Source organism: Bos taurus, chromosome 14 (assembly GCF_002263795.3).
Source record: "Bos taurus isolate L1 Dominette 01449 registration number 42190680 breed Hereford chromosome 14, ARS-UCD2.0, whole genome shotgun sequence".
NCBI lineage: Eukaryota > Metazoa > Chordata > Mammalia > Artiodactyla > Bovidae > Bos > Bos taurus.
In genome coordinates, this window is record NC_037341.1 from 64,662,525 (window position 1) to 64,682,070 (window position 19,546).

A 19,546-nucleotide genomic window follows, 5' to 3' on the forward strand; every position below is an offset into this window, starting at 1 on the left:
TTTTGAAGCATCGTCTTCTCTTATTTTATGAAACAATGTACCATTTTTCAATCAGATTGTGAAGTGCAACAAAAAGTGGATTTTATGGCTGACTAGCTCAATGGTTGGGCTTTCCTGATAGCTCAGTTGGTAAAAAATCCACCTGCAATGCAGGAGATCCTGGTTTGATTCCTGGGTTGAGAAGATTCGCTGGAGAAGGGATAGGTAACCCACTCCAGTATTCTTGGGTTTCCCTTGTGGCTCAGCTGGTAATGAATCTGCCTGCAATGTGGGAGACCTGGGTTCGATCCCAGGGTTGGGAAGATCCCCTGGAGAAGGGAAAGGCTACCCACTCCAGTACTCTGGCTTGGAGAATTCCATGGACAGTATAGTTCATGGGGTTGCAAAAAGTTGGGACATGACTGAGAGACTTTCACTTTTCACTTTCAGCTCAATGGTTGGACTGAGAAGAAGCTCCAAAGCACTTCCCAAAATCAAACTTGCACTAAAAAAAGGTCACAGTTACTGTTTGGTGGTCTGCTGCCCTTCTAATCCACTACAGCTTTCTGAATCCTCATGAAACCATTACATCTGAGAAGTATGTTCAACAAATTGATGAGATGTACCAAAAACTGCAATGCCTGCAGTCAGCACTGACCAACAGAAAGGGCCCAATTCTCTACCACAACCCCTGATTGCCCATTGCACAACCAAAGCTTCAAAAGTTGAACGAGTTGGGCTAGGAAGTTTTGCTTCATCCACCATGTTCACCTGACCTCTCATCAAGCGACTATCACTTCTTCCACCATCTTGACAACATTTTGCAGGGAAAATGCTTCCACAACCAGCGGGAGGCAGAAAATGCTTTCCAAGACTTTGTTGAATCCTGAAGCATGGATTTTTATGCTACAGGAATAAACAAACTACTTCTCATTTGCAAAAATACATTGATTGTAATGGTTCCTATTTTGATTAATAAACATGAGCCTAGTGATAATGATTTAATATTCACAGTCCAAAGCTGCAATTACTTTTTGTACTATTAGGTTGTATACTATTTCTTAGATCAGTTTTCTGAGGCAAAATAAATAAGAGCCAAAAAAAAAAAACAAAAACAGATGAGACCTCATCAAACTTAAAAACTTTTTTTCACAGCAAAGGAACAAAATGAAAAGACAACCTATGGAACGGAAGAAAATATCTGCAAACAATGTAACTAATTAAGGGTTAATATCTAAGATATACAAACAGGGACTTTCCTGGTGGTTCAGAATTCGCCTTGCAATGCAGGGGACACAGGTTCAATCCCTGGTCAGAGAACTAAGATCACACATGCTGAGGAGCAACTAAGCCTGTGCGCCACAACCAGAGAGCCCTTTCACTCGGGAGCCCATGTGCCACAACTACAGAGTCCAAGCAAATGAGAATTATGGGGTTAACAGATACAAACTACTATACATAAAATGGATAAGCAACAAGGATATAGTGTATAGCACAGGAAATACAATAACTGACAATGGTCTGCTAAAAAAATGCTGGATCACTATGCTGTATACTTGAAATTAACACTATATTGTAAATCAACTCTACTTCAATTTAAAAAATTAAGCAATAAAATAAAATTCTTGGTCTACTCTCTATTTCACACCCTTATTTCAAGTTTATTGTTTTATTTTGATAAATCATAGGGAAAATAAACTATGATAATACAATGCTGCCACTGCAAATTGAAACCCGTAACACCTAGGAAATGTAAAAGTCAAGGTTCTCACAGTTGTATTAACTAGTTTACATTTCTTAAATGTAGAAGACAGCTTGCTAGTATGGCTGTAAAACTAAAATAGAGATAGGACTCCAGTGATCAAGGTGCGGACCTTGGCCCTATTTCTGGAAAGAGAAAAGAATAAGGGGTTAACTATCAGGGTTACAATAAGAAGATTAAATTAATTAAAATTAGCTTTTTAAGATGCTTCCTTTTACTTTGCATCTTCTTGTATATAAAAATCATATTGCCTATTCTTCATTTTCTACTCCAGAAAATGTCAGGGGGCTAGTTGTATTTTTTCAGGTTATCTTAATTTCCCTGAGTCAGTCATCTTCTACGTATGTCTGGATTAATTCCCAATAGTAATGAATTCTGTAAAAACAGAACATAAAAGCAGATATCATCATGAAAAGTAAACACATTTTAAAAATACACAAAATTGGCAGTAAACAACTTAGCATTTCTACTTTATATTCATTATAAACAAACCTATTTGAATGGTGTGTTACTATATCTGAGAAGCTTTTAAAGTAGTATTTCACATTATTCCAGTATGTATTTTCATTCAAATCAAAGAGGCTGTGGAAATGGGAAATTCTAGGATGGTTAGGAATTTTTTTTAAGTGAAAATTAAAATCCTTGCAACCTATAAAACACTAAATTTATAAAAAATGGACTACAAAAAATTAAAAGTCAAATAATATCTTAAAAATTAAATAAAACCAATCCAAGGCTTGAATGAAATTAGGAAAACTGAAAATGACATAGATAAATGAATTAACAGGTTAGTTAAGGAGAGAGTAAATAAATGATTTTATTATGAGAAAAACTATCAGTGGCTATGTGTTTCAACAAGTGACACCATGTATATTAAAATAAAAGAAACAGGAAATTATAGTCATAATTTGATATAACCATGTTGCCTAAAATTACATGAAAATTGTGATATACTATTTATAAGAAAACATAAATGTGGAAATGTTCTCCCAATTTGGCAAGTTTTTCTTTGCTGTCTTTTAAGTGTCATTTAGTGGCTACAGTGACAGTATTCAAATACATGTCTGCAAAGAAACAATGAAAAAAATACCAGGGAGTTCAAATATTTCTGTAAATGACCTTGAGTTAATTAGAAAAATCTGCACCCTTCCCAGTTCTTCTTCTCACATGTCAGCTCTCATTAAATTAAAAAAAAAAAAAATTCATTTCAAAGTTAAGAAATCCTATAGTTAACAAACTTTTAAACTGGGATCAAGGGGGCACATTCCTAAGTTTCTGTATGATGTCATATGAAGCAGTTCACAGCTGAATTTGAATTTGCAAAAAGTATGAATGAATTTTCAATATAAGAAGTATCTAACAGTAATTTCTTCTCTATAGGCTAACTGTGCTGGGAACAGGTGGCCCTGCTTTCAATTACGGAGGGCTAGCATGCCAGTGTGAGGCCTGGATTAGTTCACCTTCTCACGGGGAATTTTCCTCGGTTGGGAATGGATTTATTATGGCTTCACACATGGAATAGAGCTCATGTCAGCTGAGGGCAGTGACACATCATATGATTCAAATTAACCTGCTGTGGACTGTTCCGCGGGGCTTAGATTGTGTATTAAAATGACGACATTTTAAAAACAGCTTGAAAGAAACCAGGATTGCTGAACTGCAATGGTTCCAATTTGTTCCAACTAATCTATCACCTGCTGGATATATTATTCTAGTGGGTTTCTGGTAGCTGCTGTTTTCCAGGTTTCTCCAAACCAGTGACCTTGCTAATGGGTACAATTGTTGCCTCTGAAGGAAGGAGGTGGGGGTTGAGAGAGCTTTGAAGGGGTTTTTGATGTACAAGTTGGGACCTACCATTTGCTCTAAGGTACTATTAAGTGAACAGAGGAAATCAGGGAATACTCAACAACACTGCGTTATTTTCCCAAAAACAAATGCTAAGGAGCAGCATATGCATCACCTTGTTTAGATAAAATAATCCCTAAAAAAAATCTGAAAGGCTGAATTCAAAAGCTGTTAAGTTTGCACTTTAGGAAGAAAATTTAAGGTTAGGTAGTTATAGTCGGCATTTCCTCTACTCTTCAGGGCCATAACTTTTATTGCTACTGAAACTTTAATTCAAGAGCAAGAAAGGAATAAATGAAAATACACTATTTTAAAGTTGTAACATAAAGCATTCTTTGGGAATGATACTTAAATAAGATGTGCATACAGATTAAACTAATGGTATCAAAAGATTCTTAATGATAGTACTGCATAATACTTAAAAGCATTATTTGAACAACACTAAAAAAAAAGGGGGCTTTTTATTTTTCAAGGGAAGAGAATGGTACTGGGGAAAAATATAAAGCTGAATTTTGTTCCTCCAGTCTTAGCAAAAATAATATTGCTCTTAATATACTATTTCCTAAAACCTGGAAAAATATTTTTTTCCTTGAGTTGCCAAAAATCTATAAAATAATACATAACCTAGAGCCAGACATCCTGGAATGTGAACTCAAGTGGACCTTAGAAAGCATCACTACGAACAAAGCTAGTAGAGGTGACAGAATTCCAGTTGACCTATTTCAAATCCTAAAAGAGGATGCTGTGGAAGTGCTGCACTCAATATGCCAGCAAATTTGGAAAACTCAGCAGTGCCTACAGGACTGGAAAAGGTCAGTTTTCATTCCAATCCCAAAGAAAGACAATGCCAAAGAATGCTCAAACTACCACACAATTTCACTCATCTCACACACTAGTAAAGTAATGCTCAAAATTCTCCAAGCCAGGCTTCAGCAATATGTGAACTGTGAACTTCCAGATGTTCAAGATGGATTTAGAAAAGACAGAGGAATAAGATATCAAGTTGCCAACATCTGCTGGATCATCAAAAAAGCAAGAGAGTTCCAGAAAAACATCTATTTCTGCTTTATTGACTATGCCAAAGCCTTTGACTGTGTGGATCACAATAATCTGTGGAAAACTGTGAAGGAGATGGGAATACCAGACCACCTGATCTGCCTCTTGAGAAACCTCTATGCAGGTCAGGAAGCAACAGTTAGAACTGGACATGGAACAACAGACTGGTTCCAAATAGGAAAAGGAGTACGTCAAGGCTGTATATTGTCACCCTGCTTATTTAAATTCTATGCAGAGTACATCATGAGAAATGCTGGGCTGGATGAAGCACCAGCTGGAATCAAGATTGCCGGGAGAAATATCAATAACCTCAGATATGCAGATGACACCACCCTTATGGCAGAAAGTGAAGAAGAACTAAAGAGCCTCTTGATGAAAGTAAAAGAGGAGAGTGAAAAGGATGGCTTAAAGCTCAACATTCAGAACTAAGATCATGGCATCCGGTCCCATCACTTCATGGCAAATAGATGGGGAAAGAGTGGAAAAAGTGGCTGACTTTATTTTTGGGGGCTCCAAAATCACTGCAGATGGTGACTGCAGCCATGAAATTAAAACATGCTTCCTCCTTGGAAGGAAAGTTATGACCAACCTAGAGAGCATATTCAAAAGCAGAGATATTACTTTGCCAACAAAGGTCCATCTAGTCAAGGCTATGGTTTTTCCAGTAGTCATGTATAGATGTGAGAGTTGGACTATAAAGAAAGCTGAGCACAGAAGAATTGATGCTTTTGAACTGTGGTGTTGGAGAAGACAAGTCTTGAGAGTCCCTTGGACTGCAAGGAGATCCAACCAGTCCATCCTAAAGGAAATCAGTCCTGGGTGTTCACTGGAAGGACTGATGTTGAAGCTGAAACTCCAGTAATTTGGCCACCTGATGCAAAGAACTGATTCATTTGAAAAGACCCTGATGTTGGAAAAGGTTGAAGGCAGGACGAGAAGGGGACGACAGAGGATGAGATGGCTGGATGGCATCACCGACTCGATGGAGATGAGTTTGAGTGAACTCCGGGAGTTGGTGATGGACAGGGAGGCCTGGTGTCCTATGGTTCATGGGGTCGCAAAGAATCGGACACGACCTAGTGACTGAACAGCAAAAAATGCTTTATTATGTCCCATTATTCCTACTGATCTCTTAATTAATGTAGAGTAGCTGTTTGCAGAGAGATAAAAATTTTTATTTAATAACACCTATGTACATATTTTACATGACAAACTATTTATAATAAGGAAATCTTCTCTTAAGGTGGCAAATTCTGGAGTGGTTCAAAGCTGTTAGCTTAATGTTCTAGTGGAATCCCACAGAACTGACATATAACTCAAACTAATCTCCCCTCAAATAATTTATGATAGATGGTTCTCTTGTTTAAAAAATATTTTATACTTTGAAGAACTTAAACCATTTTATATTTGATATTGTATTTTATTTCTCATAATAAAATATTATTAAAAAAAAAAATCAGGGCCTTCCTGGTGGGCCTACACCCTGGAACTAGAGAAGCCAGCACAAGCAGTGAAGACCCAGAGTAGCCAAAATAAATAAATAAAGATTTAAAAAGTCATTCTTTGCATCATTTCCCACTCTCCTATGCCCCAAAATATCTGCAGTTTGAGTCTCAGTAATTGTATTGATGGTATTAAGTAACCATATATAAATATATATTATTATGAGTCATATAAAATCTTGGTACAAAAAGTGTAGTCTCCAGATCCACAGTATTCATTTTACCTGTGAGAATGTTAGAAACATAGAATTTCATCCCTATGAAACCACATTTGGATTTAACCAGAATTCCAGAGATGTTCAAATGCACACTAGTTTGAGAAGCACTGCTGTAAAATAACTATTTCAATACATTAATTTAAAAGTTTGAACCCCCATATAGGCAATCTTTATTACTGAATGGGCATAAAATTAGAAATGGCAAATATGTAGTTTCCAATTTTAAAAAATATAATAAACACAAAGTACAACTGTTGTAAAAGTCATATATAGTCAAATTGAATGACAGAATGATAAACATATAAATTTTCATTTGCTCATTGATATTTCTCAAAATTCAAATTATATGGCAGCCACAAAAAATATGGTACACAATTTACCATTGACTTGAAGATCCCATCCCTTTTAGAAACAAATCAATCAAATGTAAACTAGAAGGGAACTTTCTAGCCAAAAGGTGAAAGACTGTGCCTAAAACCAAAAGAAATCTGAAACTAAAAGAGAGAAAAAGGAAGTAAATGCAAGTTTCCCTATCACTTCTCCATGAACTACTCATGTTCTTACTCTATTTCATTCATTCTGGCATGTTCAGTCTTCTGTCCTGCAACTGATGAAGTAAGAAAGCTACCGACTCTCTGCCTCCCTATGGACTGTAGTCTGCCAGGCTCCTCTGTCCATGGGATTTCTCAGGCAAGAATACTGGAGTGGGTTGCCATTTCCTTCTCCAAGTTGCAGGTGGATTCTTTACCACCTGAGTCATCAGGGAAACATCATATACACATATATATCATATATAAATATGATATACATATATATATATATAAGATATATATGTGTATATGAAACATCATATATAATATAATTTATTTATGATATATATGTATGTATATATAATATATATATATATTTAATAGCTTAAATAGCAGGGTTTTTTTTTTCTTAGTAGTATGTAAAATGTTTTTTCCTACATTGACGGTTGCTTGAATTCAATGAAATATGGTACTTCCCACTCACTAACTGAGGACTCACACTCTTTTTCAACCATCCAGCATTCCAAAGGATGCTTCCATCTTTAATGAATCCTTTAGACTTCATCATCAGCTTCTTCCCTTCCTTCAACTCTTTGAAACCACACCTATATACTAAATCTGGATACTAAAAATTAGAACTAATTCTTCATATATCTATATGTTTTAAATTCCAGCATCAGATAAACATGTACAAGAAGAACTGAGCCCCAGTGAAAGGGCCAACTGAGGTGATTTCAGGCTCTGTCTACTTTAGTCCTGATGGTGGGCCACTTTCTCTATTTGTAGTCATGAATCATAATTTACTGGCATGTTATGGCACACAAACTGAATCAGGTCCACATAGGGATAGCTTTCAATCACCAATATTCATGCCTTGCAGTATATTGCTAGAGATCTTAAGACAGTATAACGCCGCAGTTTTAAACTCCTAATGAAGAAACTAGTATTCTTTTAATGACTAACATGTTCTGCAGCACTGTGAGTATAACAAAAGGAAAATTTAACTGTAGTAATTTTTGTTAAATAAACAGCTCAGATCTCAAACAGGTGATGTAAGAGTAACAAAGAAAAGAAGAGGAATTATCCTCCAATTAGAAATTTAAAAATTAATTAAAAAAACATGACATGAAGGAGGAAGAAATAGAGCAGCAAAAAGAAAAAGCGTGAGGAGGAGATAGACAAGAAGAAAAAACCTTTAATTATACTAAAATTAGTGCAGTATCGGAGAAGGCAATGGCACCCCACTCCAGTACTCTTGCCTGGAAAATCCCATGGACGGAGGAGCCTCGTAGGCTGCAGTCCATGGGGTGGCTAAGAGTTGGACATGACTGAGCGACTTCACTTTCACTTTTCACTTTCATGCATTGGAGAATGGCAACCCATTCCAGTGTTCTTGCCTGGAGAATCGCAGGGACGGGGAGCCTGGTGGGCTGCTGTCTATGGGGTCACACAGAGTTGCACACGACTGAAGTGACTTAGCAGCAGCAGCAGCAGTGCAGTATAGACGTGACCTAGGTCTTTGGAGTCATAAAGACCTGAGTTTGAATGGCTCTTTTGCTACTGTGATCTTAGGCAACTGACTTCATTTTTCTAAGTCTTAACTTCTTTATTTGTAAAATGGAAATAATTATAGAGCCTACAGTTTGGCTTTATACAAGTATATAAAGTACCTAGTACCTGGGACATAATAAGCACTTAATACCTTTTGATATCTATATCTATCTATTTAAAATTGAGTGTTAATATGTCCCAAGCACTTTGCTAAACATTTGAAATGTGTAAGTATTTACCTAATCCAATCTACCTATGTGTATTATCTTGTGTAAGTATGTCATGTATCCTATCCACCTATCTATCCATTCATGCTCCCACCCATCTATCCATCCATTACCTATTTTATCTCTTCATTTACAGGTAAAGAAACTGAGGCACAGGAGATTAGACAACAGCCTAAGGTCCCACAGTTACTTAGTAGAAAAGGCAGAAATAAAATGACAACTACTTTTTTAATTGATAACTACTTTTTGTCAAACTAATGGTAAATTTTAAGGCATATTAATATTTGCCTTTTGATCTCTAGAATGGCTAGACTGAGAAGAGTACACATCTGGAAAACAAATTACTCATGGTTGGCAAAGAACGTCAAGATTACTAGCAGACTCCATGTATACATTAAGAGACTCACAGGAAAAAAAGAGTTTGAATTATGACTTTCTTACCTGGTCCATTAAGAAAATCTTTAATTTGCAGCGTTACGAGTGAAGGTGGAATACCACTTTTGCTGTCTATTTCTCCAGGTACCGTCTGCAGCCAAACTGTGCAATAATCCAGGGCTTCAGGCAAAGTCTTCCCAGGATCTGAAGAGACAAAATTAAAGCTGAAAATGTCCATTACAACACAAACATCAATTCTGGTGTAAGAGTTTGAGCTGATAACCAAGAGAAAAAAGTTAAAATATTGCATGTTACTTTCATTATTGCATTTGTTTGTATACATACAGTACATAAATATTAAAGAAAGCCCTCTCTGTACAAGGTAGACTGAGGAAACTATGTTTTCCAGAACCGGGCCAAAGAGGAAAAAATATTTCAAATCTTAGCTCATATCACCATTGAGTAAAGGTAGCTTCTGTACTGAGCTGCTGACTGTTAACAGTTGAACAGATAGATTTCTTTTTTAAAGGGCTGTTGGAAACAAGTTAAGGGGAAAAAAAAAGGCAACCTTTCCAGCTTAAAAAGAGGCATATACATGTTCAAAGATGCAGTGGATTAGTACTACTTACAGGTTATTCGATCTGTTTCAGTTTTACTGACATTACAATCCCTTTTACTGCTAGGCTTTTGAAGTTAACTTCAGTAGCTTTCCCATAACCTTTTTTAATGATAAAATAGGTCAATCTTTCAACAGTTCCAATTATGACTAAAAGTGGAATTTTTCAGTTTTGATTTTTCTATTAAATATTGTTCATTTTAAGCTTTTTTAAGGTTAATATTGTATATTTTTTTAAAGTTTCTTTCAGTTATTGGTGATGGCAAATGGAATTTACTTTTTAATGCTTGGCAATCCAGTTTTTATTGAAATAGCTCTTTAAATAAAAACGACTGCTATATCTTGGCATGCAATGTAGTAGGCTTTTTAAAAACTTCTAAATATTCACAGTTTTTCTTTAGTTTCAAGATTGTTTTACTCTCTGTGTTTTAATGGCCTTTCAATGTCAATTTTATAGGGATGTTCTTGCCATAGAGTCCATCTATTCCATTTTCAGTTGATTTGAAATGTGTTATTAAAGTGTTATTTATTTTAGGTTTTATTGATTGGATTGCATTCAAGAAGAGCATTTACATACTGTGTATTATATTCAACATATGGTTATACAGTATTACTGTCATATGTGAACTGGGCATATAAATTCTGCCTTGGAATTTGTATTTCTTGACCTTATCATGTGATCCTTATGAAACCTGGCACATATGAACCTTTATGTGATTTCAAAGAAAATACTAAAAGCAACTGATTGTGACGTTAGATCTATGTGGTAAAGATCAAACACTAAACTAGTGCATTCTTCTTTTTTATATAATCAGTGAATTTAAAGCAGTGAGAATATGCATAGTAGAGCTATTACACAGTAACACTATACTCTTCTGTTGTTCACATATAATGGTCAAGTCTGGTGAAAGGATGGCAAAAGTCTATTGCTGGTAGGATCTATAATCAGTCTGTAGGCTCTATGTAGCCTGTCAGGACCTGAGCATCTATTTCTAGGTCTCACCTATGTAGCCATCATTAAGAAGAAATCATTATTATCAAGTAAGTGATATTGTGCCAGACCTATATGAGGAGACATAGTTCTTGATTTTGCAGATGATACAGTCTAGAGAGAAAACAATGATCTAATGGAAAAAACATATAAATGATGTAGCTGAATAAATAATGAACAGGAATATATTAAACTGATGTAGAAATATTAATATGATGTGTAAAAACCTGGCAAGTAAAAATTAGGATGATATGTATAACAAGGTATAAAAATCATATATTTAAACTTGTATGGCAGAAAAGGGATATCATGACTATGTAAAGAGTTTGTATAATCAATACAGATACTAACAGAAAAATGGGTAAAGGGTAGAAAAAGCACTTATTTATCAAGAAAATAAACAAGTAATAAATGAAGAAAAACAAATGGCATAAAGCAGTTAAAATATAAACATGAAGAGATACTACATCTTAGAAATAATTAAAGGAAAAAAAAAAACCTTTTTAAAATAAGTCGAGTTTTCTACCTACCAAGACTAAAAAATCTGATAATGTCTATGCAAGAGAGTGAAAAAGCTGGCTTAAAATTCAGCATTCAAAAAACTAAGATCCATGGCATCCGGTCCCATTACTTCATGGCAAAAAGATGGGGTAAAAATGGAAACAGTGACAGATTTTATTTTCTTGGGCTCCAAAATCGCTGTGGACGGTGACTGCAGTCATGAAATCAAAAGATGCTTGCTCCTTGAAAGAAAAGCTATGACAAACCTAGACAGCATATTAAATTAAGGAGCAGAAACATTACTTTGCCAACAAAAGTCCACAAAGTCAAAATTATGGTTTTTCCAGTAGTCATGTACAGATGTGAGAGTTGGACCATATAGAAGGCTGAGCACCAAAGAATTGATGCTTTAGAACTGTGGTGCTGGAGAAGACTTAAGAGATGACCTTGGACAATAAGGAGATCAAACCAGTCAATCCTAAAGGATATCAATCCTGAATAGTCATTGGATGCTGGAGCTGAGGCTCCAATACTTTCACCACCTGAAGTGACAAGCCAACTCAAAAGACAGTGATGCTGGGAAAGACTGAGGGCAGGAGAAGAGAGTGACAGAGGATGAGATGGTTGAATGGCATCATCGACTCAATGGACATGAGTTTGAGCAAACTCTGGGAGACAGTGAAGGACAGGGAAGCCTGGAGTGCAGCAGTCCCTGGGGTCCCAAAGAGTTGGACATGACTTAGCGACCGAACAAACGTTAACACACACACATACAAATTCATTGTAGAATTGTTTATCATAGCAAAAAGTAGAAAAGAACTAAGACATCCATCAATGGATTAATATTTAAATAAAAAACAATAACCCATACAATGTTTAAAAGAATCAAGATTTATATGTATTGACATAGTAAGACAACATTTTATGCTAATAGTAAATAACAAAGGTTGAATATTTTTTCATTTATTGGCCATTTAGGATTCTTCTTCTAAAAATAAATACTCATTTTGCTATTGGGTTTTTTTTCTTATTGATTTGTAGAAACAAATACAAATACAAATACAAAACAAATACAAAAGTATTATGGGTGTTAATGATTTGTTTGCCATGTGTAGCAAGTGTTACTTCCTGGTATGTTAGTTGCCTTCTAGTTATATCCTGATGCTTTTTACATACATACTTCTGAATAGATGAGGTAAAAAATTATTAACATATCTTACGGATTTATCCCTAGGTAGAGTATATATTTTCCCATAGTCTATTGAAGGATTTCTAAGATCTGTTTTTACCTTTAGCTATTTAATCCTTCTGGAGAACACTGTTTTATGAAAAAGGAAAAAAACTCCTCAGTCTCACTATTAATTCAGTTCGGTTGCTCAGTCGTGTCCAACTCTTTGCGTCCCTGTGAACTGCAGCACAGCAGGCCTCCCTGTCCATCAGCAACTCCCAGAGCCTACTCAAACTTATGTCCACTATTAATTAAGCTTATTTAAAACAAGAAACACATTTTTTTTCACTCGACAGATAAGCAAAAACTTAAAATGAGTAATATCTTGTGTGGGGGAGAAAGAAAAATTGATATTGATAACCATGTATGATAGGTAAGAGTGTGTCAGTTGCTCAGTCATGTCCGACTCTTGTGACCCCATGGACTGGAGCCCATTAGGCTCCTCTGTCCATGGGATTTCCCAGGCGAGAACACTGGAATGGGTTGCTATTTCCTTCTCTGCAGATTTTCCCGACCCAGGGACTGAATTCCCTCTCTTACATATCCTGCACTGGCAGGTAGATTCTTTTCTCCTAGCGCCACCTGGGAAGCCACATATTACATCCCCGGTTTAAAATGTAAAGCTGCATTCAGACGGCTGATACAAGAACAGAATAACTGAAATTAAGAACATTCAGGAAAACACAGGGTCATGGTTGATGAATACTGAATGTATGACAGGGCTGGTGGCTACTCCCTGAGTTTTGGCTAAAACCTCTACTCTGGACATGCCTATAGTCACTGTGGTGAGATGAAGCAGCAGCAGTAGCAGAAAGATGTATGAGAATCCCAGAGGATAGACAGCTCAGGTGTGTAAATCACTATTTGGTCCCTCTGGCTCTCACGGCTAGATGATGTGGGGGATGACTTCTAGACTTCCTGAACTGTCTTAAATTTAGCTTCTCCTTAATTACATCATCAGGTCTAGAGAATAGGATTCATATTACACATTCCTTGGGGTTAATATATAGCTGGAAAATCACCAGAAAAACCAAGATTAAAGGAGCCTGTGAATATGATACAAACGGAGTGACAAATAGGGATGACTTTATCATTCTGGAAGCTCTGTTAGACTTTGCCAGCTTTCTTCTTCATACTCAGCGAACACCTATTTATTTAAGTAAAGGAAGCTCTCAAAAAGAATAAGCCCCTGCTGATGTTAATGAGCATGTTTACATTTACACTGTTGTTCCTCGGCCAAAGAAACAGGAGAAAGCCATATCTTATTATGACTAACAGACTGTGGGAAATGGGTCAGGAACACACAATAATCTGCTCACAGCCATAAATCTTGTTCAAAGTCAGTTAGCATTCACTTCCATGAGACACTGGTATTGACAAAGTTATAATATTTGTTTTTCTTCTGGGTTGACCTGGACTTCAAAACAAAATACTTCATCATATCATGTCACAAAGAACAAACACCAAAGGGAAGATTCAGAGCTTAAAGTCCACTCCCAGATGGACCAAGGTACTGTTGGCTTTTATAGAGCTTGATTCAGATTATATTCCTTGTGCTTGTAGATTACTTTGTCTTCTTCACAAAACCTACATTTCACTTAACTGCTTAGGAGGTTTTTCTGTTTTTCTCTGATTCTGATAAAGTCATCTTTCTAGTGCTGCTCATTATTGTTATTTTTTGACCCTTAGCAGATGTTCACAGAGTTAAGTATGTCTTTGCTTAACATTTGAATTACATAAAATATAACATGACTCATGTGTTCAGCTCACAATGAAACTTCAGAAATGAATTTATTTTCTTTGCAATCTTTACTTACAAAAAACTTATTTTCCAAGCTTATATAGAACAGCTTAGTGCTGCAGACTTTCTAAGCTTCACAGTTACTCGGTTTTGTTTTATTAATACTATGTGGCAGGATATTTCTTTTTTATAACTAAGCTGAATTTTCAGTAAGGTCCCAATGAGGAAACATTTTCCCACAGATTTCAGTGAGGATTTCCTCATTTTAAGATTGATATAATATTGAATATATAATGAAGTCCATTTACTTTTATACCAGATACTTCAAAGAGACAAACCCATTTTGGGTTTTTTTGCCTTGAGTAAAAACTTTGAGTTTTAAAAAGCTTTGTGTCCTAAGAATCTCTTTATTTCCAAGCTACATAATGATTATAAAGAGAACCAGAGTGAGACTCCATACCAACATCATTTTCTTCCTCTTTCCCCCTCTCTCTTCTGCCACAGTTACTTTTACCAACCACAGGTTTACAATGGAGTTGATAATTCATGTCTGTTTCTGCTTTATCTTCACTACTTTTGTGCTTAAGAACACCTCTCACAACTGAACTGGTTAAAGAAGGGCAGAAAAAGAAATTGGTCCATCGGTTATTTTCCCTGAAAGTTCCAGGCAAAGTTTTCATGGAGGAAGATGCAAGTAACTATAGTCACCATAATGTTTCTGACTCTTTGATTCAATTTTCTCATGATACCCTTGTCTTTTACATCCTATGGAAGATGAATGCTAAGTTATATAGGGAGCAAGGTCAAGAGAATCAAATCTCCCCATGATAGAGAGTTCCTCTAAATTTATGTTACCAGAAAAAAATATTATTAATTGAAATTTGGGGGATAAATCTTGAAAAATAAATATGATTAATTGAGTTTTCGTGTGCTTCATTTTAAGCATGTTTTCTTTAGTAAGCAAATAATCTATCGTCTTATTTCTGTATTAGCTTCTTGCTGTACTAATGTAATCCTGTTGCTATTTGCAATCCCAACCAAATCCTGCTCAGTATTATCAAATACTTTTGAAATTATATCATGCTTTAATTTTCAATCCTACTGATGCTTACTGATGATATATAATTAAAATTAATGTGATCCCTAAACTATTACTGTAGATTAAAATTTCAGCAACTTTTGGCTTTGATTTCATATTGCACTGAGTTTCCCTTCCTTTTTCCTGCCCACCCTGAATTTTCTGATAGCTGCACATCATGAAAACATCACAAATTTCTCAGTGGCACAACACAAATACTTGTACGATGTAGCACTGCAAATAGCCTCAAGATTTTACTTGTCTCCATTTTACTAATTCTAGAAAGTCTTGAAAGATCTACTATTTGGTTTTTAAAAAGGAAAAACAGATTATATATTTCATTCACTTTAAAGCCACCTGTTATTATGTCACAAGCATGCTGAAGTCTGCTATCAGCATATCAGGCATATCAGCATATCAGGCATATCAGCTATCAGGCATATCCCAGCATGCCACAGAACCAAAGTGGCATCTGTGACTGTTTAGGGAGACTGGTTCTCTCTGGCCTGAGGTATCCAGAGCCATCATGTTTATGAAGTGAAGTGAAATGAAAGTTGCTCAATTGTTTCTGACTCTCTGTGAACCCGTGGCCTATATAGTCCATGGAATTCTCCAGGCCAGAATTTTCCAGGCTGAAGTGGGTAGCCTTTTCCATCTCCAGGGGATCTTCCCAACCCAGGGATCAAACCCAGGTCTCCTGCATTGCAGGCTGATTCTTTACCAGCTGGGTCACAAGGGAAAGCCAAGAATACTGGATGGGTAGCCTGTCCCTTCTCCAGCAGATCTTCCTGACCCAGAAATCAAACTGAAGTCTCCAGCATTGCAGGCAGATTCTTTACCAACTGAGCTATGAGGGAAGCCTCATGTTTATGAAAGAGCACGTTAAGTGACTTTTGATGAACTCTAGAGGCACAACTGATAAGTGGTAAGATACTGTCACATGAAAGAGGTTTGTGAAACAGTTTATTATTGACCCAGGACTTACTGAAAACAGCCTTTATTCCATGGAGCTTTCTAACATTTTCTTAAAGAAGAGTTTACATCAGTTTGAAGTGAGAGCTGCTCAGTAGCGTGCGAATCTTTGCGACCCTGTGGACTATGCAGTCCATGAAATTCTCCAGGCCAGAATACTGGAGTGGATAGCCTTTCCCTTCTCACCCCAGGGATCGTATTGTCAGTGGATTCTTTACCAGCTGAGCCACCAGGGAAACCCAAGAAGGTCACTGGGCCCAGGACACCATCAGGGACTCAGTTTGTAACAGGAAAAAAAGTGTGTAGGGTAATGAAAGAACATGAACTCTGGAGGTACATAGTGAAGTGAAAGTGTTAGTTGCTCAGTTGTGTCTGACTCTTTGAGACTCCTTGGATTGTAGTCTGTCAGGCTCCTCTGTCCATGGAATTCTCCAGGCAAGAATACTGGAGTGGGTTGCCATGCCCTCATCCAGGGGATCTTCCCAACGCGGGGATCGAACCCAGATCTCCCACATTGCAAGCAGATTCTTTACCACCTGAGCCACCTGGGAAGCCCTGGAGGTACATAGATCTGGATATAAATCCTGACTCCTTAAACTGGGTAAATTTAATTTTAACTTCCCTGAGTCTCCGATTGTTTTCAAAATGGGGATAATAAACTAAATTATGGGGATGTTGAGAATATTATATTAGATAATATATGTACTGTGGTTTGTATGGACATGTTATGGTAGACGTTCAATAAACAGTTTTGTTTCTTAAACACAAACTCTAAACAAAATAGGAGTATATGTGTGGTATACCTTTCAAGTATCATTCTTCTTAGTTTTTTGTTTTTTTAATTTTGAAAAATCTTTACTGCTTATATAAAATAAGAGGAATATAATGTAAAAGGTAAAAAAAATAGTGGAAATTATACTCAATTTTGGGCTTCCCCTGTGGCTCAGATGGTAAAAAATCCACCTGTAATGCGGGAGACTCAGGTTCGTTCTCTGGATCAGGAAGATTCCATAGAGAAGGGAACGGCAACCCACTCCAGTTTTCTTGCCTGGAGAATACCATAGACAGAGAAGCCTGGAGGGCTACAGTTCATGGGACAGCAAAGAGTCAGACACGACTGAGCGACTGTCAGTTCACTTCATATGCCCAATTTTAACCTTAAAAGCTACTAAACTTCTTAATATTTAGCTTTTCAAATAATAATTATTCAAGTCTGAAATATGAGTCAACATATTTTACTTCCATATAAAATAATCTTTGCTAAGGAGAAATTACAGACCTGACAATATCTTTGCATTTTGGTTCTGAGAGTTATCAAAACTGTATTCTCAGCTTCTTTCTCATCCTTTAGAAATGCTTGGCCTACAAGTGAGTCTAGGATATGCAATTTGCAAGCCAAAGTTGATTCCTTTTCATTTTTTAAACTAGAAGTTAGAGACTCCTTTTACAAAGGTGGCTGGGTATATCAACCTTTATACAAAGAAGACTGAAATGACACTTTAAAATAATTTATAAGTAGATATAGTGAGTCCATCAGGATTTCAATTTCACAGGGCTTTATTTTTAAGGAAGATCAAAAAGAGTTCATAACTAGCCAGAGGAGGGAGGGTGGGAGGAAATACCTAAAGAGGACTCAGGGTAACTAACAGGCAAGGGCTTAGAGAGTCCCTACTCTCCTTTCCTCTCTCTGGCTTTATCGACTACATGTTCCTAGATGGTTCTTTAGTGGAATCCTTTTATTACCAGTCAAAAATACACAAAAGTTTCCCTTAACATAAATGGAATGAAATGTCAAGGAAAGCATTTTGGGAGGATCTACTGTATGTGATCAATTTGCCTCTATGTATGAAATTCATTTGGGGACAGCTCCCAAGGGCCTCCTTCAGAAGTCATGGTTATACTTAGTTTTGGTATGCTCAAAAATGACTGGAAGTGTAACTCCTTTCAATCAGTGATTACTATCAGAATAGTCACCTTCCAATCACTGGATATACAAAAGGCAAAGCTATAGGTTTATTGAGTTGCTTATTTTTTTTATATTTATTTTTTGCTCCTTAGCTTAAAGGCTGTCTTATTATTTTTCTTTTTTTAAATGTAGCCACAGAAACAAATCTAGTCCATGAGGCTTCTACAATACCTGAAAACTAAATCATGAAGGAACCTATATCCATAAAACACAGAAACAATTCAATGAAAAAACAGCAAAATCAACCAAAAATTCAATTCTAAATTGCTATATAAATGGTCAGTGGCACCGTTTCCTTGTCAATATTTAGGCATTTGACTAACTCTAACCATTTTGACTAACTCTAAGAATTTTTTTCACCTCTTAAGATGTGACAGGAAGGGGAAAAGGAGATTTCCAGGTTTGAGATTACAAACCTGGAGCCCATAGGAAGGAAAAGTGGAAAAAATTAAAATGCCTATTGGCGTGTTTGATCACCAGGGTCTACTGGTTCTTATTTTTTGAACCAAACTTGCCATACCTTGGTAGAAGAAAGTGCATTCTTCCCACTTAATGATGCTAATCAGCAGATAATATGTGAAGCATCATCTCAATTAATTTCTTTAATTTTCTACACCGTTTCGTGTTGTGATTGATCCCTTTACTATTTTTTTTGTTATTTTAATGTTGAATTCTAATGTTGGTGACTTCCTGGTGGCCCAGTGGTTAAGAATTTGTCTGCCAATGCAGGGGACACTGATGGATCCCTGGTATGGGAAGATTCCACATTCCTTGGGGCAACTAAGCCGCAACTACTGAGCCTGTACGCTAGAGTCCATGAGCTGCAACTGCTGAGCCCATGCACCCTAGGGCTCATGGTCTGCAACAAGGGGAGCTACAATGAGAAGTCCGTGTACCACAATGAAAGAATAGCCTCTGCTTGCCACAGCTAAAATAAGCTTGCAGACAGCAACGAAGACCCAGAGCAGCCAAAAATAAATAAATAAATTCCAATGTTGGTTTCAGATACTTTATATGACATGTGATTAATTCAGAGCAAGGACACAGAGGAAGCTATTTACTCAAAAAATGTAGTCATATAAATTCATGGAAGATCAAATTCATCTGAACTGTAAGCCTCAGCTCCACTCTGTTTGGGTTCTATAACACTGAAGGCAAATCCAGTGACTATAAATTATTCTTCTCATTTTTCCTTCACTATGAATATATGCTGATGATTACAATTGGTGTTAAAAAGGGCCAGGACACTAATCTTTTTATCATGTCCAAAAAGGAAAGTCTTATTACCATTAAGCTCTCCTTTCTAATGCTAATAACTACAGAAGTCCCAATTTACAGCTGAATATTTCACAGTTCCAAGGTATTTCACAAACATTATTTGGAGGTCAGACTAAACCATCAAACTACA

The 19,546-nt window shown here is 36.4% G+C and overlaps 1 protein-coding gene across 16 annotated transcripts in view; it reads right to left on the reverse strand.

The window, feature by feature from the left end:
* The window catches only part of VPS13B (vacuolar protein sorting 13 homolog B), an 806,276-nt gene that overhangs the window by 209,232 nt on the left and 577,498 nt on the right, over positions 1 to 19,546 (reverse strand). For all 16 annotated transcript variants that reach the window (XM_059874347.1, XM_059874354.1, XM_005215634.5 and 13 more), the window contains one exon: positions 9,112 to 9,249. In XM_059874347.1, coding sequence (XP_059730330.1) covers positions 9,112 to 9,249 — 138 coding nt within the window. The remainder of the gene's footprint in view (positions 1 to 9,111; positions 9,250 to 19,546) is intronic.